This window comes from Strix uralensis, chromosome 33, assembly GCF_047716275.1.
Source record: "Strix uralensis isolate ZFMK-TIS-50842 chromosome 33, bStrUra1, whole genome shotgun sequence".
Taxonomy (NCBI): domain Eukaryota; kingdom Metazoa; phylum Chordata; class Aves; order Strigiformes; family Strigidae; genus Strix; species Strix uralensis.
This window is the reverse complement of record NC_134004.1, coordinates 2,874,491-2,900,776: the sequence shown is the minus strand read 5'-3', so window position 1 is coordinate 2,900,776 and position 26,286 is coordinate 2,874,491. Positions and strand designations below refer to the sequence as shown.

General features: G+C 70.1%; 1 protein-coding gene across 1 annotated transcript in view; it reads left to right on the top strand.

The window, feature by feature from the left end:
* KMT2D (lysine methyltransferase 2D) overlaps positions 1-26,286 on the top strand; it is a 30,338-nt gene that overhangs the window by 980 nt on the left and 3,072 nt on the right. The window contains exons 2-50 of the mRNA XM_074853859.1: positions 746-828; positions 914-1,040; positions 1,137-1,360; positions 1,506-1,612; positions 1,704-1,866; positions 1,978-2,143; positions 2,239-2,353; positions 2,451-2,590; positions 2,729-3,537; positions 3,815-3,949; positions 4,035-4,885; positions 5,112-5,225; positions 5,621-5,731; positions 5,847-5,951; positions 6,178-6,359; positions 6,457-6,621; positions 6,711-6,820; positions 6,909-6,956; positions 7,068-7,283; positions 7,370-7,513; positions 7,609-7,725; positions 7,855-7,979; positions 8,083-8,272; positions 8,835-8,909; positions 9,296-9,400; positions 9,508-9,690; positions 10,390-10,474; positions 10,597-10,841; positions 11,146-11,219; positions 11,300-11,350; positions 11,487-13,196; positions 13,417-13,590; positions 13,675-13,823; positions 14,003-16,068; positions 16,172-16,295; positions 16,387-16,474; positions 16,659-16,725; positions 16,871-17,103; positions 17,535-20,528; positions 20,611-20,754; positions 20,829-20,993; positions 21,822-21,978; positions 22,066-22,147; positions 22,225-22,400; positions 22,993-23,141; positions 23,251-23,386; positions 23,489-23,628; positions 24,738-25,908; positions 26,053-26,189. Of these exons, the coding sequence (XP_074709960.1) occupies positions 780-828; positions 914-1,040; positions 1,137-1,360; positions 1,506-1,612; positions 1,704-1,866; positions 1,978-2,143; positions 2,239-2,353; positions 2,451-2,590; positions 2,729-3,537; positions 3,815-3,949; positions 4,035-4,885; positions 5,112-5,225; positions 5,621-5,731; positions 5,847-5,951; positions 6,178-6,359; positions 6,457-6,621; positions 6,711-6,820; positions 6,909-6,956; positions 7,068-7,283; positions 7,370-7,513; positions 7,609-7,725; positions 7,855-7,979; positions 8,083-8,272; positions 8,835-8,909; positions 9,296-9,400; positions 9,508-9,690; positions 10,390-10,474; positions 10,597-10,841; positions 11,146-11,219; positions 11,300-11,350; positions 11,487-13,196; positions 13,417-13,590; positions 13,675-13,823; positions 14,003-16,068; positions 16,172-16,295; positions 16,387-16,474; positions 16,659-16,725; positions 16,871-17,103; positions 17,535-20,528; positions 20,611-20,754; positions 20,829-20,993; positions 21,822-21,978; positions 22,066-22,147; positions 22,225-22,400; positions 22,993-23,141; positions 23,251-23,386; positions 23,489-23,628; positions 24,738-25,908; positions 26,053-26,189 (15,393 nt within the window). The 5' untranslated portion in view covers positions 746-779. The remainder of the gene's footprint in view (positions 1-745; positions 829-913; positions 1,041-1,136; positions 1,361-1,505; positions 1,613-1,703; positions 1,867-1,977; positions 2,144-2,238; positions 2,354-2,450; positions 2,591-2,728; positions 3,538-3,814; positions 3,950-4,034; positions 4,886-5,111; positions 5,226-5,620; positions 5,732-5,846; positions 5,952-6,177; positions 6,360-6,456; positions 6,622-6,710; positions 6,821-6,908; positions 6,957-7,067; positions 7,284-7,369; positions 7,514-7,608; positions 7,726-7,854; positions 7,980-8,082; positions 8,273-8,834; positions 8,910-9,295; positions 9,401-9,507; positions 9,691-10,389; positions 10,475-10,596; positions 10,842-11,145; positions 11,220-11,299; positions 11,351-11,486; positions 13,197-13,416; positions 13,591-13,674; positions 13,824-14,002; positions 16,069-16,171; positions 16,296-16,386; positions 16,475-16,658; positions 16,726-16,870; positions 17,104-17,534; positions 20,529-20,610; positions 20,755-20,828; positions 20,994-21,821; positions 21,979-22,065; positions 22,148-22,224; positions 22,401-22,992; positions 23,142-23,250; positions 23,387-23,488; positions 23,629-24,737; positions 25,909-26,052; positions 26,190-26,286) is intronic.

The window sequence follows — 26,286 nt, the reverse complement described above, 5'->3', positions numbered from 1 at the left end:
GTCTGTCCTCCCCCACCGCCCCCCCCCCGATCCCCCGGGTTTTTGGGGTGCTCGTGAAGTACCGGCAGGAGGGGGTGAGGCGGTGGGAGCACGGTGCCCCCCCCGCTTCGGCTGTGGGTTTTTTGGGGGCGCCCCACCCCCCCCGCGCTCCTCCTGGGACCCCCCCCCCCCCCGGCGCCGTGGGGGCTCGGCCGGGTCGATGCTGGCGCTGGGGAAACTGAGGCAGCGGCCGGGGGCCGGCGGGGGGGGCCCGGGCACCCCACTTTATTGTCCCCCAAATCCCACCCAGCCCCTCGGTGCGAGGCACCGGGGGGGTCCCGGCTTTGCTGCAGGCACTGAGGGTGCTTCCCCCCCGCCCCCCCCCATGAAGCCGGTGCTGCTAGGGGGGTCCGGGTGGCTTCTTGGGGGGCCCGGTGACCCCCCGGGGTGCTGGTGTCACCCCAACCCCCCCTGAGTTTGATTGAGGTCACTGTGCTGTCCCCACTCTGACCTGGGGGGGGGGACAGGACACCTGGGGGGGCACCGTTCCCGCTGTGGGGTGCTGGGTCTCGGGGACCCGTCACCGCTCGCGGGACACGTGGGGGGAGCCGCGTCCTGTGGGCTGAGACCCCACAAACTCGCTTCGGGAAGGGGGAGGGGAGCGGCTGGAGGGGGCGCTGCCCTGTCCTTTGGGGGGGGGGGAGTCCCGGGGGGGCTGGGGAAGGGCCCCTTTAGCCCGGTGCTGACGGATGTGGCCCCCCCGCAGCCGCGGGCCTCCCCCGAGGGACGCCGGAGGCAGGATGGACGAACAGAAGCCGCCCAGCGAGGAGAAGGACGCGGCCGCGCCAGGTGAGCGCGGGGCAGGACGGGGGGGGGGCTGGTGCTGTGTGTGCCCCCCCCTCCCCGCGGTGGCTGACGGCCGCTCTCCCGGCAGCCGATGGGGCCGTGGCCTCGGAGGAGATGGGCAGCGCGGAGGGGGACCCCCTGAAACCCCCCGAAGAAGCCTCCGCGGGGCCGGAGCCGGAGAGCGCGGACACGAAGGGACCTCCCCAGGCTGGCAGGTGAGGACTCGGGGGGGCTCCGGGGGGTGGCGTGGAGCGGGTGGGGGGGGTCCTGAGCATCCCTGACCCCTCTCCCGTGTCCCCCCCCCTCCCCAGCACGCCGGCACGTCGCTGCGCTCTCTGCAACTGTGGGGACTGGAGCCCGCACGGGCAGCGGGAGCTGCAGCGCTTCGAGCCGGCGCCCGACTGGGCTGAGCGGCTGGTGGGGCACGACCCCCCCGGGGGTCCCGGCCAGCCCCCCCCGCAGCCGGTGGCCACCGACCTGGCGCAGGTCGGCTTCTCGGAGCGGGCGACCGCGGCGCAGCTCTTCGAGCCGACGGGTGAGCGCGGTCGTGGCACTGTGGGGTCGTGTGTCCCCCCCCCCCCAACCCCTGCCGACCTGGGGGTTCCCTCTGCCACCCTGGGGTGCCCCCCCACCACCCTGGGGTCCCCCCAGTGCTTGTCCCTGACCCCCCCTCCCCGCAGGGCACTGCTGGGTCCACCGCTGGTGCGCGGCCTGGTCCGCTGGCGTGGGGCCGGAGCCGCCGGGGCCGGTCGCCGTGGCCAGAGCCGTTTTCTCAGGGATCTCACAGGTAAGCGGAGGGTGGGGGGGTGGTGGCGCGGGGGGGGCTCGGCCCAGCCCTGGGCAACGTCTGTGACCCCGGCGGGCAACTCCTCTTTCAGAAATGTGAACACTGTCGGCGGACGGGGGCCACCATCCCGTGCCGGGCGGCCGGTTGCCCCCACCTCTACCACTTGCCCTGCGCCACCGCCGCCGGCTGCTTCCAGTCCATGAAGAGCCTCCGGCTGCTCTGCCCCGAGCACGTGGCCGAGGCCCTGCAGATGGGTGCGTGCGGGCTGGGTGCTCTCCCACCCCAAAGAGGAGTCCCGGGGGGGGGCAGAGCTGGGCGAGGGGGCCGCCCTGACAGCCTCCCCCCATCTTTCTCCCCCCACGCAGAGGACGCCCGGTGCTCGGTGTGCGACGGGCCGGGCGACCTGCGGGACCTGGTTTTCTGCACCAGCTGCGGGCAGCACTACCACGGGGGCTGCCTGGACATCGCCCTGACGCCGCGCAAGCGCTCGGGCTGGCAGTGCCCCGAGTGTAAAGTGTGCCAAACCTGCAGGTGAGCCCGCGGCGGGGGGGGAACAGCGAGGGGGTGCAGGGGAGTTGGGGGACACACACGCAGCCCTCACCCCCCTCGCCCCTGCCGCCCCGCAGGCAGCCCGGCGAGGATTCCATGATGCTGGTCTGCGAGGCTTGCGACAAGGGCTACCACACCTTCTGCATGGAGCCGGCCATCGAGGGCCTCCCCGCCGACTCCTGGAAGTGCAAAGTGCGTCCTGCTCTCGCTGAGGGGGGGTTATAGGGGTGCCTGGCTGCCCCCCCGCCCCCAACCTTGACGTGTCTCTGTCCCCCCCCGCCCCATCCAGAACTGCCGGGTCTGCTCGGAGTGCGGCCGGCGCCCGGCGGGACTCGACGCCGCTGCCCGGAGCTCCTGGGTGTGCGAGAGCTGCCAGCAGCGCCGCGCCGCGGAGGACGCCCGTGGGGCGCCGGAACCCCCCGCCCGGACGTGAGTGGGGATGGGGGGGACTGGTTGGAGGGGGGTGGTGCTGGGCTGGGTGCCCCCCTCCTTTGCAGGTGGGAGGATGCAGCCGGAGCCCCTGCGCCCCTCACACCCCCCTGCCCTGATTTCCCCCCCCCCATCCAGGCTGGCGTCCCCCGACCACAGTGAGCCGACGGATGTGCCCGTCCCCCCGCCGGAGCCGGAGCCTGCGGGGTGCGATGAGGAGGCGCAGCTGGGGGGGGACCCCAAGGAGACACCCCCGGGCGATGGCGGGTCTCCTCCCGGCGAGCCCATCCCTGTGGAGATGCCCCCCAGCGAGGTGCCCCCCGATGAACTGCCCCTCGACAAGTCCCCTCCTCTTGTGCAGCCCCCCGACGTGCAGCCCCCCGAGGAGCCCCCTCCTCTCGTGCAGCCCCCCGAGGAGCCCCCTCCTCTCGTGCAGCCCCCCGAGGCGCCCCCTCCTCTTGCGCAGCCCCTTCCTGAGGAGCCCCCTCCTCTCATGCTGCCCCCTGACGAGCCACCCCCTGATGAGCTGCTCCTTGAGAGACCCTCCCTTGACGAGCCGCCCCTTGACAAACCCCCCCTCGAGGAGCTGCCCCCCAGTGAACCTCCCCTCGACGAGCTGCCCCCCAATAAACCACCGCTTGAGAAGTCGCCCCCCGATGAACTGCCCCCCGAAGAGCTGCCCCTTGACAAATCGCCCCCCGAAGAGCTGCCCCTTGACAAATCACCCCCCGAAGAGCTGCCCCTTGACAAGTCACCCCCCAATGAGCTGCCCCCCAACAAACCTCCCCTCGATGAGCTGCCCCCCGAAGAACTTCCCGCCGATGAGCTGCTCCCTGAAGAACTTCCCCCTGATGAGCTGCCCCCCGAAGAACTTCCCCCCGACGAGCTGCCCCCCGAAGAGCTGCTCCCCAGCCAGCTGCCCCCCGAGGAGGACCCCAAGCCACCAGGTAAGTGGGGGACCTCTGGGTCTGTCCCTTTTCCCCTTCCCGTTGTCTCCTGTGGGTGCAGGGGTCCCACATGTGGGTCCTCTCCCAGAACTGGTGGGACCCTCAACCTGTTGACCCTGATTTCACGCTTTGATGCCCCATTTGGGGGTACGCGGGGGGCTTGGGGGGGGTCCCTGAGCCAGGCCCAGGCAATGCGCATTGCCTCAGCCCCAGGCAGGGTGGTGCGGCGGGTGGAGGGGACCCCCGTCCCCCCCTGACCCACGGCCCCATCCCGCAGGGCTCCTCCCCGAGGTGGCTGTGGCAGAGGAAGCGCCACCCCTGGCCCTGGAGGTGCCCCCCGAAGAGGAGATGGAGCTGGAACCGGAGCCCTTGCTGCCCCCTGAGACGGCGCCCCCACCCCCTGCTCCCCCAGGTGGGTCTGGGGACAGGATTTGGGGGGGAGGGGGGGTGTCTGCTGGCGGCTGTGGCGTCACCGTTCCCTCCTCTCCACCCCCCAGATCTCTGCGCCGTCTCGCCCGTGCAACCCCCAGACCCCTCACCTGAGGCCAGGGAGGACGAGGCGCCTGAACCGCCCCCCCCAGCCCTGCCTGAGCCCCCCGGCAGCCCCGGCACCGCCATGGACACTGAGCCCCCCGGCTCCCCGCCGCCCCCCCTGGGCTCCCCTGCCTGCACCCCGGCTCCTGCTGAGCCCCCCGAGGATGAGGAGATGGAAACGGCCGGTGGCGAGGGGGAGTCACCAGCCAGCCCCCCCGGAGATGGCCCCCACGCCAGCCCAGCCCCAGAGCTGGGGCCTTTCCCGGGCCTGCCTGAGGAGGAGGAAGAGGAGGAGGAAGAGGCGCCGAGGCTGGAGCGGGAGGGTACCAGTGGGAGCTCCCCGCCGCTGAGCGAGGAGGATGCGCTGGAGGAAGGCCGGACTGGGGGGCACCCCGAAGCCAAGGGGTCCCCCCTGCTCCTGGAGCCGGAGGAGCTGGGCCCCGAGACCCCCATGGAGGTGTGCGCCGCCGGGGAGAAGCTGCTGGGGCGTGGGGACGAGGGGGTCCCCGAGCCCCCCGCCCTGCGTCCCCGGCCCGACATCCTCAACGAAATCTCCAACCTGAGCCAGGGGGACACGAGCAGCAGCTTCCCCGGCTCGGAGCCGCTGCTGGGCTCCCCGGACCCCGAGGGCGGGGGCTCGCTGTCCCTCGAGCTAGGGCCCCCCTCGGCCGACGCCAGCCTGCAGAAGGAAGACGCCGGGTCGCTGCCGTTGGGTGCCGAGACCGACGACTCGCTGCTCTTCGAGCCGGTGGCCAAAGGGGACGGGGATAAGAGCCGGCGGCGCAGCTCTCCGGGGCGCTCCCGTGTCAAGCAGGTATTGGGGAAGTGGGGGGGGACCCACCACCCTCGCCCTGCCACCCCCCCTCCCCATCCCCAGCTCCCCGGGCTGCCCCTGCGGCGAGTAGGCGAGGGCTGAGGGCGCGATGGGGGTGGGATGGGGGCCGTGCCCCTCCGCTGCCCCTGCACCGGCCGGGATGTGCCGTGGGGGTCCGGCCGGGCCCCCCCCGGTTGCCATAACCGCCCTCTCCCCTTGGCCTTAGGGTCGCAGCAGCAGCTTCCCCGGGCGAAGGCGCCCCCGAGGTGGGTCCCACGGGGGCCGGGGCCGGGGCCGTGCGCGCCTGAAGTCGACCACCTCGTCCGTTGACACCCTAGCAGTAAGGCTGGGCTGGGGCAGAAGTGGGGGGGGGGGCTGAGGGGGGGTCCCTGAGCTGTTAGGTGACAGGGCTGAGAGCCGAGTGTCTTCCCCCATCCCCTTCCCCACCATCCGGGTCCCTCGGAAAGGCTCCGGAGTCCTCGGGGTGGGGTGGGGTGGGTGGGGGTCCTGGGGGGGAGGCGACTGCTTGGGGTTGTGCTGTGGGTCTGGGGGTTTCACCCCACAAGCGTAGGAGCTGCCCCCCCCTTCCCCCTCAGAGGAGCTGGCAGCAGGGGCTCTGCTCCCCCTGCGTGTTCTTGTGCCCCCCAGTTTGGCACCAGACTGGGGCCGGTGGCCCCCCCAAACCGCACGGGGAGCGGGGGTCCCCGGTGCTGAGCCCCCCCACTCTGTCCCCAGCTCGCTGACGTGGAGAGCTCGCCCAGCAAGGAGGAGGATGAGGACGATGACGACACGATGCAGAACACGGTCGTCCTCTTCTCCAACACCGACAAGTTTGTGCTCATGCAGGTAACCGGGGCGCTGCGGGACGGACAGACGGAAGGGACAGGACAGATTCTGTGTGTGTGTGTGTGTGTCCCCCGCCCACCACCCCCCGGCTCCGCTCACGGCCTCTCTCCCCCAGGACATGTGCGTGGTGTGCGGCAGCTTCGGGCGTGGGGCCGAGGGCCACCTCCTCGCCTGCTCCCAGTGCTCCCAGTGCTACCACCCTTACTGCGTCAACAGCAAGGTGAGGAGGGGGACTGGGACCCTGGGCCCCGCGCTGGGGAGGGCAGCGCCGTGCTGTGGCCCCCCCCCGCCTCCCCTGTAGAGCCGGGGTGTGCGCACGGGGTCGTGTCCCTGCGGTTGTGCCGCGCTCCGGCGTGGCCGTGCCAAACCTTGGGGTGTCCCCGCCAAGCCCGGGGACCCCCATGGCTGTGCCCAGGGCTCACGTAGTGCCCCCCCCACATCCCCAGATCACGAAGGTGATGCTGCTGAAGGGCTGGCGCTGCGTGGAGTGCATCGTCTGCGAGGTGTGCGGCAAAGCCTCCGACCCCTCCCGCCTGCTGCTCTGCGACGACTGCGACATCAGCTACCACACCTACTGCCTGGACCCCCCCCTGCAAACCGTCCCCAAGGGCGGCTGGAAGTGCAAATGGTGCTTTGGGGGGGGCACGAGGGGAGCTTTGAGGGGGAGGTTCAAGGCTGGCGCTGACCCCTCGGCGGGTGTTTTTGCCCCCCCCCTCCCCTCCCAGGTGCGTGTGCTGCGTGCAGTGCGGGGCGGCGTCCCCCGGCTTCCACTGCGAGTGGCAGAACAACTACACCCACTGCGCGCCCTGCGCCAGCCTCGTCGTCTGCCCCTTCTGCCGCGAAAAATACGTAGAGGACGACCTGCTCATCCAGTGCCGGCACTGCGATCGGTGAGCGGGTGAGGGGTTGGGGGTGGGGGGGGAAATCTTTGCGTTCGGGTTCCCCGGGGAGGGGTGTGACGGGTCCCCGCTGCTCGCAGGTGGCTGCACGCGGCGTGCGACAGCCTCTTCACCGAGGAGGAGGTGGAGCAGGCTGCGGATGAAGGCTTCGACTGCAGCGCCTGCCAGCCCTACGTGGTCAAGCCGGCTGGTGAGCACCCAGGGGGGTTTGTGGGACATCTGGGGGGACGTTTAGGGGACACAAGGACTCACCTCCACGTCTGCTTTTCCCTCTGCAGTGCCTGCGCCGCCCCCGGAGATCGCCTCGGTGAAGGCCAAGGAGCCAGGTACGTGCGGTGCCGTAATCGGTGCCGTGGGCTCCCCGGGGCCGTGCTCGGTGCTGTTTTTTATCCCCAACGCTGGCTTTTGTCCCCAAGGCTGTCATTCTGTCCCCGCAGAGCCCCAGTATTTCCGCTTCGAGGGCGTGTGGCTGACGGAGACGGGGATGGCGGTGCTGCGCAACCTCTCCCTCTCGCCCTTGCACAAGCGGCGGCAGCGCAAGGGCCGGCTGGGCACCCTGAACGGGGACGGGGGGCTGGAGGGGGGCGACCCCCTGGGCCCCGACGACAAGAAGGACGGCGACCTGGACGCCGACGAGCTGCTCAAAGCCGAAGGTGTGTTTCCTCAGCGGGGGGAGCTGGGGGGTGCGGTGGGGGGGTGCCAAAGGACCCCGCTGATGTTTGCGGGGGTGTCCCGGCAGTGGGTGTCGAGCACATGGAGTGTGAGATCAAGCTGGAGGCTCCGGCCAGCCCTGACCGCGACATCGGCGCTGACGTGGACTCGGGGAAGGGGCTGGAGGACCCCGAGGAGTGCAAGAAGCGGAAGCGCAAGCCCTACCGGCCCGGTGAGTGTCACCGGGGGCCACCCCCCAGGGCCAAACCCCCTTCTCTAGGCCCTACTGTGACCCCCCCCCCACATTTCCTCTGCCCACCCCCCAAGGCATCGGCGGCTTCATGGTGAGGCAGCGCAAGTCCCACACCCGCCTGAAGAAGGTCTCGGCGGTGCTGGCAGAAGTGGGGCGCGAGGGGCTGAGCGCCGAGGGGCACCCAGAGGATGGTAAGACCTGGTGGCACTCATTCCTGTCCCCGTTGCCCTGCCCACTTGTCCCCAGGGGACGGAGAGGGACGGCGAGGTGCACCCAGACTGTTTTGGGGGGGGGTCATGTTAATGGGGTGGCTGTTGCAGGGGCTCCGGGCGACCTCCCGCCCGAGGGCGGCCTGGATCCAGGCTCGGTGGAGGGAGACGAGAAGAAGAAGCGCCGGGGAAGGAAGAAAAGCAAGTTGGAGGACATGTTCCCCCCTTACCTGCAGGTGGGATGGACGGGGGGGAACGGAGGTGGCTCTGGGGTGGGGACAGATGGAGGGGACACCCCGACGGCCGCCGTGGCGCTGACGGCCGCTCCCCCTCGGGCAGGAGGCGTTTTTTGGGAAGGCGCTGATGGACCTGAGCCGGAAGGCGCTGCTGGCAGCGGGCGGCGTGGGGGACGGGGCTGCCCGCCCCTCCCTGGGCCAGGGCGCCCCGCGGCCCAAGGGGGACCCCAACCTGGCTGGGGCGCTGCAGGGTGCCCCCCCTGACAGGAGAGAGACCCCCACCCACCCCCGAGGTGAGTGTAACCAGAATCTGGCCTGGGAAGTCAAACCCTGGTGACCGTCCCCGAGAGGGGTCACGTAGGGTTAGTGGGGGGTTGTTGGGGGTTGCCATGGACACCAAGAGTTGTTGGAGGACCCCAGGGTTGTTGCAGGTTGTTGGGGTCTGTTGGGGTCCTCCAGGGCTGTTGGACGACCCCGGGGTTGTTGGAGGTTCTTAGGGATTCCCTGGGGTTGTTAGGGCTTGTTGGAGCCCCCTGGGGTTATTGGAGGTGGTTGGGAGCTGCCAGGGTTGTTGGAGGTCCTTGGGGCTGTTCGGAGGCTGTTGGGAGGCTGTTGGGAGGACCCTGGGGTTGTTGGGAGGTTGCGGGAGGACCCTGGGGTTGTTGGGAGGACCCTGGGGTTGTTGGGAGCTGCTGTGACCACTGGGGGGTTCTTGGAGGACACTGAGGGCACTTGAAGGGTTGCTGTCAACACTGAGGGGTATAGGAGGACGCTGGGGGTTGGTGGAGGACCCTGTGGGTGGGCGGGCGGGGGATTACTTGTTCCCCAGCCCCGCTGAGGCCTGGTGCCCCGCAGGGGACGACAGCACTGACGGCAGCGCCGCCGCTCCTGACGACGATGGCAAGGACGACGCGAAGGCCGAGGACCTGGGTGAGCTCTGGGGACCCCCGTGGGCCCCCCCGTGGGCCGCCGGGTTGTGTGGGACAGACCGACAGCCGAGTCCTCCGTGGGGGCCTTCGAGAGGCGGCCTAGAGTGTCTGCAACCATAGAGACGGAACCGCTCTATGGTTGAGGAGTACGCTCTAGGCGGGGAGGGAAGTGCGAGGGGGGAGCTCTATGGTCTTCCCAGGTAGCTCCGCGGTGCTGGTGACCATAGAGTGGTGCCTAGAGCGCCCCCGCGTGGTGCGGCGGTCTGGGGGACTGGAGGACTCCTGTTCCCCTGAGGGCACTGGGGGGTCCCGAGCCCTGAGTTGGGGGCTTCCGGAGTGTTGGGGGGTCCCGGGGCGCTGAGGGCACCTACTGATTCCTCCTTGCAGGGGCCGAAGAGCCGAAGGATTCCCCAGACCCTGGGGACGCCGAGAAACCGGCCACTCCGGGCGAGGGTGCGCTGAGCTCCGACCTCGACAAGATCCCCACGGAAGGTGAGGCCCCGCCGTGGTCCCAGGGCCAAGACCCCCGGGTTTCTCCCCCACCTTTCCTCACCCGTGTGCTGCCTGCAGCGGCTCAGCTCTTCCTTTTCCCCCCGCAGAGCTGCCCAAGATGGAGAGCAAAGACGTCCAGCAGCTCTTCAAGGACGTGCTGGGCTCGGCCGAGCGCGGGGAGCAGCCCCTGAACTGCGTGGCCGCGGGGATGGAGGCCGGAGGCGCAGGGCAGGACCCCAGCCGGGCGCAGCGACCGTTCCTGCAAGGGGATCTGCAGCTGCCGGGACAGGGTGGGTGGAGGCCACGTGTCTTATGGGGAGCGGCCGAGGGAACTGGGGGGGTTTAGTGTGGAGAAGAGGAGGCTGAGGGGAGACCTCCTGGCCCTCTGCAACTCCCTGAAAGGAGGGTGCAGAGAGGGGGGAGGAGTCTCTTGAGCCAAGGAGCCAGCGGCAGGCCAAGAGGGAATGGCCTCAAGCTGCGCCAGGGCAGGGTCAGACTGGCTCTTAGGAAGGATTTCTTTGCAGAAGGGGTTGTTGGGCGTTGGAATGGGCTGCCCAGGGCAGGGGGGGAGTCCCCATCCCTGGAGGGGTTGAAGAGTCGGGTTGAGCCAGCGCTGAGGGATCTGGTGGAGTTGGGAACGGTCAGGGGGAGGTTCATGGTGGGGCTGGAGGAGCTTCAAGGGCTTTTCCAACCTCGATGAGTCTGTGAGGCAGCGCGGCCCCGCGCCCAGACGCAGCGATCGGGTGGGGGAGAAGGGCAGGACTCACCTTCTGCCCTGGAAAAGCCGACCCGTCGTGTCCTGAGCTGCAAGAACAGGAGCAGTGGCTGCGGTGCAGGAGAGCCCGACTCCCAGCTCTTCTCTGTTGCTCTGGGGATGAACGTTTTGGGGGTGAATGGGGGTGTCTTGTGTTGTCTGAGGGCTGCTGGGGGCGGGCGCAGGTTCGAGCCCCAGCTCTGCCCTCCCTGAACCCCTCTCCCTTCCCTCGCAGGGAGCGTTTCCCTGGGCTCACTCTCCGGAACCGTCTCCCTGGAGTCGTACTCGGGTGTCTGCCAGTCCCCGTTCCTCGATAACAGGTACGTGGGCGGCCGGGGGAGCTGGGATTTGCCTCCTGGGAAGGAGGGAACCCCCAGTTATTGGCAGCACCCCCTTTTTTCCTCACACTTTGCTGATCCATAACGCTCTCTCCCCCGCACAGGGAGCGGAGCGGCTTCTTCAGCCCGGACCACTGCGAGCCCGAGAGCCCCTGGGCCAGCAGCTCGGCCGCCACCACCCCCTCGACCCCCACGACGCCCACGACGGAGGGCGAAGGCGACGGGCTGTCCTACAACCAGCGCAGCCTGCAGCGCTGGGAGAAGGACGAGGAGCTGGGCGAGCTCTCCACCATCTCGCCCGTCCTCTACGCCAACATGAACTTCCCCAACCTCAAGCAGGATTACCCAGGTAGGGCTCTGGGGGGGCCGCGGCCGCCCCGTGCGGGGTGAGGACGGGGGGAAGCTGGGTGCAGCGTTAACACCTCTGGTCCCTGATCCGAGGGGAGATCCCGGCCGTTGCGGCCCAGGGCTCAGCTGCGGGGCTGAAGCGCTTCTTGCAGCGACGTGGGGGGGGTCTCAGCGCCAGATCTTGGGCAACGGGGCCGTCCCCATGCGTGACGGGGGCCGCTCGCCCGCTGAGGGCCCGGGTGTGTTTCTCAGGCACGGGCTAACGTCGCTTTTCTCCTCTTTGTCTGCTCCTACCGGCCTCCCAGACTGGTCGAGCCGTTGCAAACAGATCATGAAGCTCTGGAGGAAGGTCCCCGCCACAGACAAAGCCCCCTATTTGGTGAGTGCTGGGGCGTCGCTGGGGGGGGGGGGCGGGATGCCGGGGGGGCTGCGAGTCAGCTGGCTTCGTGTTTTTGTTAGCAAAAGGCCAAAGATAACCGGGCGGCTCATCGCATCAACAAGGTGCAGAAGGTACGTGCTGCAGCGGGGAGGTGCCCGGCGGCCCTGACCCAGCCCTGGGGGACGTGGGGTGCCCCCCCCCGCCCCCTGCGCCCCTTCCCCAGCCCCCCGGGGCCCCCCAGCCCTGACGGCCGGGCTCTCTCTGCAGCAGGCCGAGAGCCAGATCAACAAGCAGACCAAAGGGGAGGGACTGCGCAAGCCGGAGAGGCCCTCGCTGCACCTACGGATCCCGGTGCCGCCGGGGGCGCAGCCCGTCTACATCGGCAGCCCCCCCGCCGCCGGCGAGGGCTTCTTGAAGCCCCCAACGGGTGCCGGAGGGGGGCCGGAGTCTCCCAGCGAGCTCTTCCTCAAGCTCCCGCCCCAGTCCCCCGCCCAAGTGCCTTCGCACGATCCCTACGGCGCGGCGCCTGCCTACGCGCTGGAGCCCCGCTTCCCCTCGCCCCTGGGCCAGAGCCCCACGGCGGGCGCTGCCTTCCAGCCCTTCCCTAGCCAGCCCCAGCCCCTCGCCGGCCCCCGCGCCGGTCCCGGCTCCCAGCCCCCCGATTTCCACCCCACGCCGCCCGGTACCCCCCGGCACCAGCCCGGCACCCCCGATCCTTTCCTGAAGCCCCGGTGCCCCTCCTTGGACAACCTCTCGGTGCCGGGGAGCCCCGGGGCTCGGCCCCCCGAGGCCCTGCTCTCTCCCTTGCCTTTTGGGGAGCAGAAGAAGGGTCTGGAGGTGAAGAAGGAGGAAGGGGGGAGCCTGGGGGTCTGCTCACCTGGCTACGCCTCCACCATGGGCTACGGGGACTCCCCGGGCGGCCCCCACCTCTCCGCTGCGGAGTTGAAGGCGGCCGATGTTTTTAAAGCCCCCATGACCCCACGGGTCTCTCAGGTAGAGCCGCAGAGCCCGGGGCTGGGGCACCGGCCCCCTGACCCCCATCCCCTGGCCCCCTCGCCCCCGGGCCACCCCGATCTCTACCGCCAGTCGCCCTACCCTGACCCCTACTCGCAGCCCCCGCTGACGCCCCGGCCGCAGCCCCCCGAGGCCTGCTGCGCCCTCCCACCCCGCTCCCTGCCCTCGGAGCCCTTCTCCCGCGTCCCCGCCAGCCCCCAGTCCCAGTCCAGCTCCCAGTCCCCCCTCACCCCTCGGCCACTCTCCAACGAAGCCTTTTGCCAGTCCCCCGTCACCCCCCGTTTCCAATCCCCGGACCCTTATTCCCAACCGCCCTCCCGGCCCCAGTCCCGGGATCCCTTCACCCCCCTGCACAAGCCCCCCCGGCCCCAGATGCCGGAGCCGGGCTTCAAGTCGGTGCCGCTCTCGCACAGCCCGGCGGCCGGCGGGGGCTTTGGGGGCACCCCGGCGGGCGAGCCCCACGCTAAGACGCCGGCGGGGCAGCAACCCCCCTTCGCCCGCTCCCCCGGCGCCAGTGTCTTCCCGGGGAACCAGCCCCCCATGCGTTTCACCTTCCCCCCGACTGTTTCGGAGCCGCTCAAGGGCTCCCCGTCCCACCAGCCCCACGGGATCAACAGCCATTACGGCCCCGGCAAACCCCAGAGCTCGGCCTACGCCTCGTCGCCCGGTTTCCACCAAGCCGGCAGCCCGCTGGGGCCGGGCGCCGCAGCTGCCGAGACCTACAGCCTCTCGCCGCTGCGGCCCCCCTCGGTGCTGCCGCAGCAGCCCCCCGCCCCCCCGCAGCAGCCGGACACCTCCGTCGCCTTCCTGCCCCGAACCGCGCTGGGGCCGCCGGCTGATAAGAGGGAGGAGGCGGCCGCGGGGCTCTCGGCACCCCCAAACCGGGACCTGGCGGAGCTGCCTGGCGGCCAGGACGGGGCCCTCGGCACCATGAGCCAGTCGGAGCTGGAGAAGCAGCGGCAGGTGAGGGTCCGCCGGCGCTCAGGTGGGTTCGGGAGGGGATTTGAGGGGGAACTGGCGAGGTTAAAGAGCCCAGATCTGGTTGTGGCTCCTTCCCCGGAGCCGTGGAGGGGACACGGGCACCCAGGGCAGGGGGTGAAGATGAGCACGGCCGGAGACGCGTTGTTTGTCCCCGGGATTCTGGGTGTCTCCGTTCTCGGTCCTGACGCTCGGTTCCTCGCAGCGCCAGCGGCTCCGCGAGCTGCTCATCCGCCAGCAGATCCAACGCAACAGCCTGCGGCAGGAGAAGGAAAGCGCCGCAGCAGCCGCCACCTCCTCGCCGGCGGCCTGGGCCACCGAGGCTGGTAGCCAGGCCTTCGAGCTGAGCCGGGGCATGGCTCCCTACCAGCCAGTACAGGTATGGGGGGCTCAGGGATGGCTCTGCCAGGACACTGGGGGTGGCCAGAGGGGTGACGCTGTGTCTTTCTCTCTTTTTTTCCAGGACAAGGCTCTCCTCGGGACACTGGCCACCGCCTCCGGTGCCGGGAAGTTGCCCGGCTCCGTCATGGTGCAGGCAGCGTTCGCGCAGGACGAGCGGCTCTCCCGGCCGCCACCGGCAGCCACCCCGGCTGCCCTGGACATCAACGGGAGGTGAGTGCCCGGCAGCAGGGCCGCGGCCTCGCCGCCACTGGTTAGAAATGAGCAGGGGATCACCCTGGGGGGTTTTCGGGGTGCCTGGCGCAGTCCGGGGCAGTTGGGACCCCCCGGGGTCCTGTGCGTGGGGGCCGCGGCGGTGCCGAGCCGATCCCAACACCGCGGTGTTTTTGCAGGGCGGCGGTGGGGCCCCCCCAGGCTTTCTACCCCCGCAGCGTCTTCCCGGCGCCGCAGCAGCACCTCTGGCAGCAGCAGCAGCAGGCGGCAGCCGCAGCCCTGCGGCTCCCTGGCACCTCCCGCTTCGCCCCCCCGGCCGCCGGCGCCCCCGTGGGCAACCTGGGCACCCGCCTGCCGGCACCCGCCGAGACGGTGCCCGCCTCGCCTGCCGCCCTGGGCGCTCCCTTCATCGAGCTGCGGCACAACGTGCAGAAGGGACCCGGGGGGGTTGTGGGCTCCCCCTTTGCCCCCCAGGCACCCCGGCCTCGCTTTTTCCTGCCCGGGGAGGAGGGCACCCCCCAGGCCCTCTGTGCCCCCGTCGTGCCCATGCAGGCGCTCCCCGCCCCGGCGCTGCAGCCCCAGAAGATGCCGGTGCCGGCCGCATCCCCGCAGGGAGCCGAGATGAGCAACAGCCACCACCAGCCTCACGGCAAAGCGGCCGCCCCCCCGCCGCTGCCGGCCCCCAGCCTGGAGCTGCCGCACGTCCCCCCGCGCCCGCTGGCTGCCGGCTCTGCCCTCCGCCCTGAGGGACCCAAGGATGGCCCCGCGCCGGACCCTGCGCCGACTCCGGTCCCAGGGAAAAGCCACCTAAGCCTGGAGGGGACACGTCTGCCCTGCGAGGTGCCGGTGGAGCCCGATTTGGACGACGACTTTGGCTCCCACAAGGACCTGGAAGATGACGACGATTTGGCCAACCTGAGCCTGGATCCGGACGTGGCGAAAGGGGACGATGATTTGGACAACTTGGACAGCCTGGAGACGGCCGACCCCCACCTCGACGACCTGCTCAACGGCGACGAGTTCGACCTCCTGGCCTACACCGACCCCGAGCTGGACACCGGCGACAAGAAGGACATCTTCAACGAGCACCTGCGCCTGGTCGAGTCGGCCAACGAGAAAGCCGAGCGCGAAGCCCAGCTCAAGACGGAGCCACCAGCGCCCAGCTTGAAGCTCCCCGACCCCGGGGATGGCAAAGACGCTGCCACATCCGCGGAGGACCGGGAGGTGCCCAAGGAAGGGCTGGTGCCTGGGGTGGGCTTGGGACCCACTGCAGGCACCGCGCTGGCACCCGACCCGGCTTTCAAGGCTCAAGGCCCGGAGGCCAAGGCGGGCTCGTTGCCTGCCGACGTCAAGCCCAAGCTGGAGGACGGCTGCCTGAAGACCTCTCCCTGCCAGTTCACCGCCGGCGGCCCCGAGCGGCTCCCGGTCCCCGTCAAGTCGGAGGCTCTGCAGGGCGCGGATAAGATGTCTGCCTCGCTGGGGCTGAGCCTCAAATCCGGCCAGACCCTCCTTGGCCCCGCGGCCGGCCCAGCTCGCCTCGGCTTGACTCACTTCCCAAACGCCGGCGTCCCCGTGCCGGAGAAGGACCCTTATGTTGGCCCCGGCCGCGGACTGGCCCCGGCGCAGCTGGGCGGCCAGACCAACCCCTTGTTGGAGAAATTTGAGCTGGACGGCGGAGCCCTGGGCCTGGGCAGCACCCGGCACTCGCCGGCTGATGATTTGGACAAGATGGAGAGTTCGCTGGTGGCCAGCGAGCTGCCGCTGCTCATCGAGGACCTGCTGGAGCACGAGAAGAAGGAGCTGCAGAAGAAGCAGCAGATGTCGGCCCACCTGCCCCGGGGCACCCCCCACCTCCCGGCCCCGGGGCACCCCATGCTGCACACGGCGGCAACGACGGCCGGGCAGCCCCCTGAGGGGCAACCGCCCCGCCTGGGTGCCCCCCCACAGCCGCCGCTGCAGTTGGGGCTGGTGGCCAGGCCGCCGCTGATGCCGCCGCAGCCCCCCCGGCTCGGCGCGCCCCAGCAGGGCCCGGCACTGGCCCCCCACATGGGTATGGCCCCCGGGCAGCCCCACGTGCTGGCAGCCCCCCACGGCGTGCAGGTGGCCCTGGCGCAGCCGCAGCAGAGCCAGCAGCAGGTGCTGGTGCAGAAGCCGATGGCCGGGGTGCAGCCGCCCGCGCTGGGCCTCAAACCCCCCCAGCTCGTCATGCAGCAGCAGTTGGCCAACAGCTTCTTCCCGGACACAGGTAGGGGCTGTGGGCGGTTGTTTGGGGGGGGATTGGGGTTTTTTTGGGTGGCAGGGGTAGCGCTGAATGTGCCGCGGCACCGTCCGCTGACTCTTTTTGGCAGACCTGGACAAGTTTGCGGCCGAGGACATCATGGACCCCATTGCCAAGGCCAAGATGGTGGCGCTGAAGGGCATCAAGAAGGTGATGGCTCAGGGCAGCATCGGGGTGGCCCCGGGCATGAACAGGTAAGGGGTACGGGGGGCAGCGGCGGGGGGGCATGGCCTGGGGCACCTTGGCTCCGGCTCATGCCTCGTCTCTGTGCATCCCCCCCCAAAGGCAACAGGTCTCCTTGCTGGCCCAGCGGCTCTCGGGGGGCCCGGCCGTCTCCGAGATGCAGAATCACTTGCTGGCGGGGAGCGGGCAGGTGAGTGGGGTGTCCAGGGAGGGGGACGGGGGTCCCCTTAGGGCCACCTGGCTCAGTGCTCAGGACCCTGCCGGGCAGGAGCCACTGTGGCCGGTGGGTTTGCGGTTCCCCGCGGCGGTGGGGGCTGTGCGGAGGGGACAGGAAGGGACACGGCACGTCCCCAACGCTCCCCTCTCTCTGCCAGGAGCGGAGTGGCACCGACCCGACCCAGGCTCGCCCCAACCCCCCCACCTTTGCGCAGGGCGTCATCAGTGAGTACCGATGTGGTGTGGGGGGCTGGGGTGGTGCTGGCCGGGTCTCATCCTGCCCACGCAGCTGGGCTGAGCCAGGGCCGTGGCCGGGCTCGCCCTGGAGCCGGGATCCCCGCTGATCCGAGCCCCTTCCTCGCTCCCGCAGACGAGGCCGACCAGCGGCAGTACGAGGAGTGGCTCTTCCACACGCAGCAGCTCCTGCAGATGCAGCTGAAGGTGCTGGAGGAGCAAATCGGGGCGCACCGCAAATCCCGCAAAGCCCTCTGCGCCAAGCAGCGCACCGCCAAGAAAGCCGGGCGGGAGTTCCCCGAGGCCGACGCTGAGAAGCTGAAGCTGGTGACGGAACAGCAGAGTAAAATCCAGAAGCAGCTGGACCAGGTAGGACTCTGCGGGTGGGGGTGAGCGCGGTGTCCCCGGGGTCGGTACGGTGTCCCTGGGGTCAGGACGGTGTCTCCATTATCAACATGGTGTCCCCAGGGTCGGTACGGTGTCCCCAGTGTCAGTATGGTGTCCCCGGGATCAGGACGGTGTTCCTGGGGCCAGTACGGTGTCCCCAGTATCAATATGGGGTTGGCGGGGTCAGGACAGTGTCCCCGGGGTCAGTACAGTGTCTCTGGGGCCAGGACAGTGTCTCCAGTGTCAATATGGTGTCCCTAGGGTTGGTACGGTGTCTGTGGGACCAGTACAGTGTCCCCAGTGTCAATATGGTGTCCCTGGGGTCAGTACGGTGGCCCCAGCACCGGCGCGGTGTCCCCGGCACTGAGGCCGTGCCGTCCCCGGGCTCAGGCCGCGCCGTCCGTCTCCGGCAGGTGCGGAAGCAGCAGAAGGAACACACCAACCTGATGGCCGAGTACCGCAGCAAGCAGCAGCAGCACCAGCACCAGGCCTCGGCCGTGATGGCGCTGAGCCCCTCGCAGAGCCCCCGCCTCATGGCCAAGCTCCCCGGGCAGCTGCTCTCGGCGCACGGCGGCGTCCAGCAGCCCCCCGGGGCCGTGGTGGGCACCCAGGGCCTCGGCCAGCAGCCGGGGCAACCCGGGGGCCTGCGCTTGCCCCAGGGCGGCGTGTCCATGGCCGTGCAGCCCGGATTGTCCTTCATGGGCCAACAAGCCGTGGGGAACGCGCCGGTGCCCGGCACCTCCAACAGCTTCTTCGCCGGGAACCCCGCGCTGCGCGGGCTGGCCGCCGACAGCCGCCTGATGCAGGAGAGGCAGCTGCAGAGGATGCAGCTGGCGCAGAAACTGCAGCAGCAGAACATGCTGGGACAAGTGTCGCTGCAGCAGCAGCCGCCGCAGCAGCAGCCGCCGGGTGTGATGGGCCAAACGTCGCTGCAGCAGGCGGGTGTGATGGGCCAGGCCTCGATGCAGCAGGCGGGGGTGATGGGACAGGCCTCGATGCAGCAATCGGGCGTCATGGCACAAGCGTCGATGCAGCAACAGGGCGTCATGGCCCCGGCGTCCATGCAGCAGCCGGGGGTGATGGGACAGGCGGCGGCGATGCAGCAACAGGGCGTCATGGCCCAGGCAGGGGTGATGGCACAAGCGCCGCTGCAGCCGCAGGGCATCATGGCGCAGACGTCGATGCAGCAGCCGGGCGTGATGGGACAAGCGTCGATGCAGCAGCCCGGCGTGATGGCGCAGACGTCGATGCAGCAGCCGGGCGTGATGGGCCAAACCTCGATGCAGCAGCCCGGCGTCATGGCGCAGACGTCGATGCAGCCGCCCGGCGTGCTGGGCCAAGGCTCGCTGCAGCCCGCGGCCATGGTGGGGCAACCTGGCCTGCTCGGGCAGCAGCCGCCAGCCCCGGCCCCGCCGCCGGGCGCCGTGGGGCAGCCCCTGGTGCCGAAGCAGCCGGCGCTCATGGGCGGCCAACAAAGCTTGTTAGTGCAGCAGCTCTCCCCGCAGCAGCAGCAGCAGCAGCAGCCGGGTTTGCTGGGCCACGCGCAGGCGCCGGGGCTGCAGCACCAAGCGGTGCTGGGCCACCCCCCGCCCCAGCGCCAGGTCCTCCTGGCCCCCCCACACCAGCAGCAGCAGCAGCGGGTCCTGGGCTCGCCCCAACTGGCGCCGCAGACTCCGGGGATGTTGGGCCACCGACTTGTGTTGTCCCAGCAGCTGGGGCAGTCGCGGGCGCTGCTGGCCCCACAGCAGCAGCCGCAGCAGAACTCAGCGGCCGCCCAGCCGGGCCTCCTGGGGCTGGGCCAGGGGCAGCCCTCGATCCAGCACTTTCCGCAACACGGGGCGGTGGGCCAGGCCCCCTCCGTGCTGCACCTGAGTCAGGGAATGCAGCCGGCCCCGGCGGTCCTGGCTGCCAAGGACCAGCCCGGAGGGGTGGATGGCAGCGCCCTGCCCGCCGAGGGCGGCGAGAGCGGCGGGGGACAACTGCACGGGGGCCCCCAGGACCAGGCGGGAGCCCTCAACCCCCCAGGGCTGGGTGGCCCGGAGCCCCCCAAGCACCAGGCCGAGCTGGGGCAGGGCCAGCAGCTCCTCTTGGCCTCGCCACAGCCGGGCGTCCTGGGCTCGCAGCCGGCGCTGCGGGCAACCCCCGTGCAGCCGGGCGGGCTCCTCGCCCCGCCGCTGCAGAGCCCTGGGGCCGCCCGCCCCGAGCTGTCCCAGCAGCAGCACGGGGACGCCGGTGGGGCGGCAGAGCCGCCACTGGGCTGCGGGACGGGCCAGGCACAGGGCATGGCACTGCCCCCGCGGCCGCCGGAGCAGCCGGGCAAGGGGCCGGCGGGCTCGCTGCAGGGCCAGCCGCAGCCCCCGCGGCTCCAGAGCCCCGGGCAGCACAAAGCGGGGCCGGCGCCGGGCACGGCCACGCTCCCCCCGAGCCTCCTGGGGCAGGTGCCGGGGCCGATGATGGGCCAGATCCGGGCGCAGCTCCAGGGTGTCCTGGCCAAGAACCCGCAGCTGCGGCACCTGACGCCGCAGCAGCAGCAGCAGCTCCAGGCGCTCCTGGTGCAGCGGCACCAGCAGAACCTGCTGCAGCAGAGCCAGGCGCTGCGGCCCCCCGGCCCCTTCCCTGGCCAGGCCTCGGACTACGGCTCCCCGGCCCCCCGCCAGCCCCCTCGCCCGCTGGGGCCCCTCTTCCAGCCGCGGCCGGGCGCCCCAGCAGAGGCACAGGCCGGTTTTGGCGCCGAGGCGGGGCGGGGGCTACCGGGGCAGCCCCCCCAGCAGCCCCTGGCCGAGCTGGTGCAGGCAGCCCTGGCTGCCCGTGGCCCCCAGCCTGGCCTCGTCCGGCTCCCCACGCCGCCAGCCCCCTCGCCCCTGGGCTGTATGCCCCAGCACCTGGCTAGCCCCGAGCAGAGCCCCCAAGAGCCAAAGAAGACATCACCGGGGGTCCCGGCCTCGGCCCCCAGCCCCACGGCGCCTGCGGAGCAGGGGTTGACGCCCGTGCCGAGCGGCACCCTCCCCGACCCAGCCCCCGGCCCCTGGGACCCCGAGGTGCCCAGTGCCGACCCCAGCGAGACCCACGTCAACGGGGCTGTGCCGGAGGGGGCCTCCGCGGTGGCTGAGCCCCCCCAGGTGTTGGTGAAGCAGGAGCCGAAAGAGGAGACGGTGACAGCGCAGTGTGAGCTGGACGGAGACGAGGCGGCAAAACCCGAGGCCAACGGGGAGCCCGGGGCTGGCCAAACCAACAGCATGTTGGCACCGGGCAGCCGCTCCGAGGCCGGGCACCTCCTGCTGCAGAAGCTGCTGCGGGCCAAGAACGTGCAGCTCTCGGCGCAGAGCCCGGGCGAGCTCAATGGGCACACGGAGAACCGGGGCGCCGGGACGGAGCCGCGGCCGCAGCCGGTGCTGCTGGGCCGGGAGGTGAGCGGGGCGGCGCGGGATGGCGGGGGGGTGGCCGTGGGGCTGCGCTCAGCATGACTCCCACCCTCCTCTTCCTCGCCAGGATCCCTCCATCGCCAGGAAGCCAGCGGCCACCAAGCCTAAGCGGGTGCAGAAAGGCAACGAGCGGGTCCCGGCTTCTCGGAAGAAGCTGCGGAAGGACGAGGGGCTGCGTCCCGGCGAGGCGCTCATGAAGCAGCTGAAACAGGTACGGTGGTGGGCCAGGGGCTTGGCGGGGGGCTGCCCTCTGCCCCCGGCCCCTCCTCACCGCTCTGCCCCCAGGAGCTGTCACTGCTGCCACTGACGGAGCCGACCATCACGGCCAACTTCAGCCTCTTCGCGCCCTTCGGCAGCAGCCCCATCAATGGGAAGAGCCAGCTGCGGGGCGCCTTTGGCAGCGCCGTGCTCGACAGCGTGCCGGACTATTACTCCCAGCTGCTCACCAAGGTGAGGTGGGGTGTGAGGCCACAACAACCCCCGGCAGCGCTACAGGCTTGGGGAGGGTTGGCTGGAGAGCTACTGGTCAGAGAGGGACCTGGGGGGGATTGACAATGAGCCAGCAGTGTGCCCAGCTGGCCAAGAAGGCCAATGGCATCCTGGCTTGTACCAGCACCAGCGTGGCCAGCAGGGACAGGGAAGGGATCTGCCCTCTGGGCTCGGCACTGGTGAGGCCGCCCCTCGATGAGTGGGTTCAGTTTTGGGCCCCTCACCCCAAAAAGGCCCTTGAATGACTCGAGCGTGTCCAGAGAAGGGCAACGGAGCTGGTGCAGGGTCTGGAGCACAGGTCTGATGGGGAGCGGCTGAGGGACCTGGGGGGGTTTAGTGTGGAGAAGAGGAGGCTGAGGGGAGACCTCCTGGCCCTCTGCAACTCCCTGAAAGGAGGGTGCAGAGAGGGGGGAGGAGTCTCTTGAGCCAAGGAGCCAGCGGCAGGCCAAGAGGGAATGGCCTCAAGCTGCGCCAGGGCAGGGTCAGACTGGCTCTTAGGAAGGATTTCTTTGCAGAAGGGGCTGTTGGGCGTTGGAATGGGCTGCCCAGGGCAGGGGGGGAGTCCCCATCCCTGGAGGGGTTGAAGAGTCGGGTTGAGCCAGCGCTGAGGGATCTGGTGGAGTTGGGAACGGTCAGGGTGAGGTTCATGGTGGGGCTGGAGGAGCTTCAAGGGCTTTTCCAACCTCGATGGTTCTGGGATTCTGGGGTTGAGCCCTTGCCGTCCACCCCGGGGTGGGGGGATCCCTGGGCCACCCCGCTGTGCTCACTCCACTGTCTTAATCCCCCCAGAACAACCTCAGCAACCCACCCACGCCACCCTCCTCGCTGCCCCCCACACCGCCCCCCTCCGTGCAGCAGAAGCTGGTGAACGGCGTCACAGCCCCCGAGGAGCTGGGTGAGCAGCCCAAGGACGCCGACCCGGCCCGCGAGCCCCATGGCCAGAAAGGTGAGTGTGGCTGGCACAGGGCTGGCACAGAGTCCCTGCCGCTGCCTGTCACCCCCTCCCTGTGACACCCGTCCCTTCCCCGCACAGACACGCCAGCTGTGGAGGTGAAGAGCCTGGACCTGCTGGCAGCTCTGCCCACCCCTCCCCACAACCAGACCGAGGACGTCAGGTGAGCCACCGGCCGCTGTGACCCCCCCCCAGGGGTAACACCAGCCCCTGCGGCCCCTGACACCTCCTTCCCCACAGGATGGAGAGCGACGATGAGAGCGACTCCCCCGACAGCATCGTCCCTGCCTCATCCCCTGAGAGCGTCTTGGGCGAGGAGCTGCTCCGCTTCCCCCTGCTCAGCGAGGCCAAGCCGGAGCTGGAGGAGCGTGTCCTGTCCCCCATCATCCCCATCATCCCCCGGGCCAGTATCCCAGGTGGGCTGGGCCAGGGTGGGGGCACAGATGGGCCAGGCCAGGGGCAAGGCAGGGCAAGAGGGTGTCTGTGGGGCACAAAAATCAGGCAGGAAGGGGTCTGTGGGGCATATGGACCAGGCAGGAGGGGGTCTGTGGGGTGTAGAGACCAGGCAGGGACAAGGCAGGGCCGGGAGAGGCTCTGCAGGCACATGAATCAGGCAGGAAGGGGTCTGCACAGAATATGGAGGGGGCTGGAGGGGGCCCCTGGGGGTGTGGGCTGGTGGGGGTGTGGGGGGGGGCAGGGGAAGGGGCCGTGGGGAGCATGGACCGGGGGGCAGGGGGCTGGGGAGTGTAAGAGCACCTGGGCAGCAGCGCCTTGAGTGTGGCCCTGGGGGCTGGCCTGTTCCTGAGGGTCCCCCATCAGTGCAGGGTGTCCTGTCCCCCCGTCCCTGTCCCCCAGTCCCCGTCCCCCAGTCCCCGTCCCACGCAGGGCGATGGATGCCCCGCAGCGTTTCTGCAGGGGTCTGGGGTGCCCAGGTGGGCTCCTGGGTGGCTGTTGGCGGGGTTGGGTCTGCGGTGGCTCTGACCCCCCTGCCCCTTCTCCCCACACCAGTGTTCCCTGACACGAAGCCCTACGAGGCTGCGGAGCCCTTCGGGGGCCCCCCCGGGAAGGTGGGGGCAGCGGGTCCGGGCGCCCCGTGGGAGAAGGGCAAGAGCAGTGAAGTCTCCGTCATGCTGACGGTGTCCGCAGCGGCCGCCAAGGTGAGCGAGGGGACAGCGGGGGGGAGGCGAGACCCTCGGGGTCCCAGCGGTGACCCTGCACGTGGTGGCACCTGGGGCGCCGCACCCATCCCGTCCTCTTCTCGCCCAGAACCTCAACGGGGTGATGGTGGCCATGGCCGAGCTGCTGAGCGTGAAGATCCCCAGCTCCTACGAGGTGCTGTTCCCCGACGGCCCTGTGCGAGCAGCCGTGGTCGAGGCCAAGAAGGTGGAGACAGACATGGCTGGTGAGCGTCTGCCTCGTCCCTGCGGGCTCCCCCGTGTCCCTGCGGGCTCCCCCGTGTCCCCAGGCCAGGCGCCCTGTGACGGGCTGTCCCTGCCTCTCGCAGGGGTGCTCGGTGGGAAGGAGAAGGCGGTGCTGGCCGGGAAGGTGCCGGACAGCAGCTCTGAGTGGCTGAAGCAGTTCGACGCGGTGCTGCCGGGGTACAGCCTCAAGGGCGAGCTGGATCTCCTGACGCTGCTCAGACAGGTCAGTGGGGTGTGGGGGCCCCCCCGGGGCTGTGACCCTGCGACAGAGAGAGGTGTTGGGGTACCTGTAAGGCTGTGGCTATGAGGGGGGGTGCAGGAGGGGGCCCTTTGGGGTTGAGCATGATTTATGGCCACAACAACCCCCAGCAGTGCTCCAGGCATGGGGAGGGGTGGCTGGAGAGCTACTGGTCAGAGAGAGACCTGGCTGAATGCGAGCCAGCAGTGTGCCCAGGTGGCTGAGAAGGCCAGTGGCATCCTGGCTTGTACCAGCACCAGCGTGGCCAGCAGGGACAGGGAAGGGATCTGCCCCCTGGGCTCGGCACTGGTGAGGCCGCCCCTCAATGAGTGGGTTCAGTTTTGGGCCCCTCACCCCAAAAAGGCCATTGAATGACTCGAGCGTGTCCAGAGAAGGGCAACGGAGCTGGTGCAGGGTCTGGAGCACAGGTCTGATGGGGAGCGGCTGAGGGAACTGGGGGGGTTTAGTGTGGAGAAGAGGAGGCTGAGGGGAGACCTCCTGGCCCTCTGCAACTCCCTGAAAGGAGGGTGCAGAGAGGGGGGAGGAGTCTCTTGAGCCAAGGAGCCAGCGGCAGGCCAAGAGGGAATGGCCTCAAGCTGCGCCAGGGCAGGGTCAGACTGGCTCTTAGGAAGGATTTCTTTGCAGAAGGGGTTGTTGGGCGTTGGAATGGGCTGCCCAGGGCAGGGGGGGAGTCCCCATCCCTGGAGGGGTTGAAGAGTCGGGTTGAGCCAGCGCTGAGGGATCTGGTGGAGTTGGGAACGGTCAGGGGGAGGTTCATGGTGGGGCTGGAGGAGCTTCAAGGGCTTTTCCAACCATAGGTTCTGTGATTCTGTGACGTAGAGAGGGGTGGGGGGGTCCCTGTAGGTCCCCCCCACCATGATTACAGGGTGACACGGGGTTTCCTGAGGGGCCCAGGTCGCCCTGTGGGGAGGTGCTGCGTCCCCAGGACCGCGTGGAAGGGTTGGGGAGCTCCTCCCTGCGGTGGGGTGCTGTGGGGTCCCTGCGGGGCCAAGAACCCCTCGCCGTGACATGCGGGGAGGTTGGGGGCCCATCCCTGGGCCGCTCTGACCCATGCCCCCCTCCCCGTGCCGCAGGAGAGCCCCGTGCCCGAGAAGACCCTGCACCACTGCTACGTCAACAACGTCTCCAACCTGGACGTGCGGCAGCTCTCCGTCATGCCTCAGGAGCCCTCGCCCCCGCTGTCCCCCTCCGTCCCCTCCCCGTCCAGCCCCGCTGAGGCCGCCAGAGTCCCTGACCCCGAGGCAGCCCACGAGGCAGCCCCGGCCCCCACGTCGCCCCTGCCGCCGGCCCCCTCGCCAGCCCCCCAGGAGGAAGAGGCCTCGGCCCCCCACTCGCCGCCCCGTTTCAAGCCGCGCTCGCGGCCGCCGGAGGACGGGGACGAAGCGCGGCCCCGCCTGAAGAAGTGGAAGGGGGTGCGGTGGAAACGGCTGCGCTTCCTCGTCACCATCCAGAAAGGGGGGGCCAAGCGGGACGGTGACAAGGAGATCGCCGAGTTCATCGACAAGCTGGGCACCACCCTGCGCCCCGAAAAGGTCCCGCGGGACCTGCGCAAGTGCTGCTTCTGCCACGAGGAGGGCGACGGGGCCACGGACGGGCCGGCCCGCCTGCTTAACCTTGACCTCGACCTCTGGGTCCACCTGAACTGCGCCCTGTGGTCTACGGAGGTCTATGAGACGCAGGGGGGGGCCCTGATCAACGTGGAGGTGGCCCTGCACCGCGGGCTGCTCACCAAGTGCTCCCTGTGCCAGAAAACCGGCGCCACCAACAGCTGCAACCGCATCCGCTGCCCCAGCGTCTACCACTTCGCCTGCGCCATCCGCGCCAAGTGCATGTTCTTCAAGGACAAGACCATGCTCTGCCCCCTGCACAAGCTGAAGGGTCCCTGCGAGCAGGAGCTGAGCAGCTTCACCGTCTTCCGCCGCGTTTACATTGAACGGGACGAGGTGAAGCAGATCGCCAGCATCATCCAGCGCGGCGAGCGGCTCCACATGTTCCGGGTGGGCGGGCTGGTCTTCCACGCCATCGGGCAGCTCCTGCCGCATCAGATGGCCGATTTCCACAGCGTCACGGCCCTCTACCCCGTGGGCTACGAGGCCACGCGCATCTACTGGAGCCTGCGGACCAACAACCGCCGCTGCTGCTACCGCTGCACCATCTGCGAGAACAACGGCCGCCCCGAGTTCGTCGTGCAGGTCATCGAGCAGGGCCTGGAGGATCTGGTCTTCTCCGATTCTTCGCCGCAAGGTAAAAGGTGCTGCCGGGAGCTGCAGGCGCCGCATCGCTGGTGGCCTCCCGTGCCGCAGCGGGGAGGACGGGGCGGGGGGAGGCTTGAACTTGGTGGGGGGGGTCTGCGCTTGAGGCGGCTCCAACCCTCCCTTCCCTCGGCAGCCGTCTGGAACCGGATCATCGAGCCGGTGGCGATGATGAGGAAGGAAGCCGACATGCTGCGACTCTTCCCCGAGTACCTGAAGGGCGAGGAGCTCTTCGGCCTCACGGTGCACGCGGTGCTGCGCATCGCCGAGTCGGTAGGTCCTGGGGGAGCGTGGCGGGGGCGGTTTATCTCTCCACCCCACTGGGAAAGGGAGCGGTGGCTGCGCTGGCGGAGCCGCCACTCGACCCCCG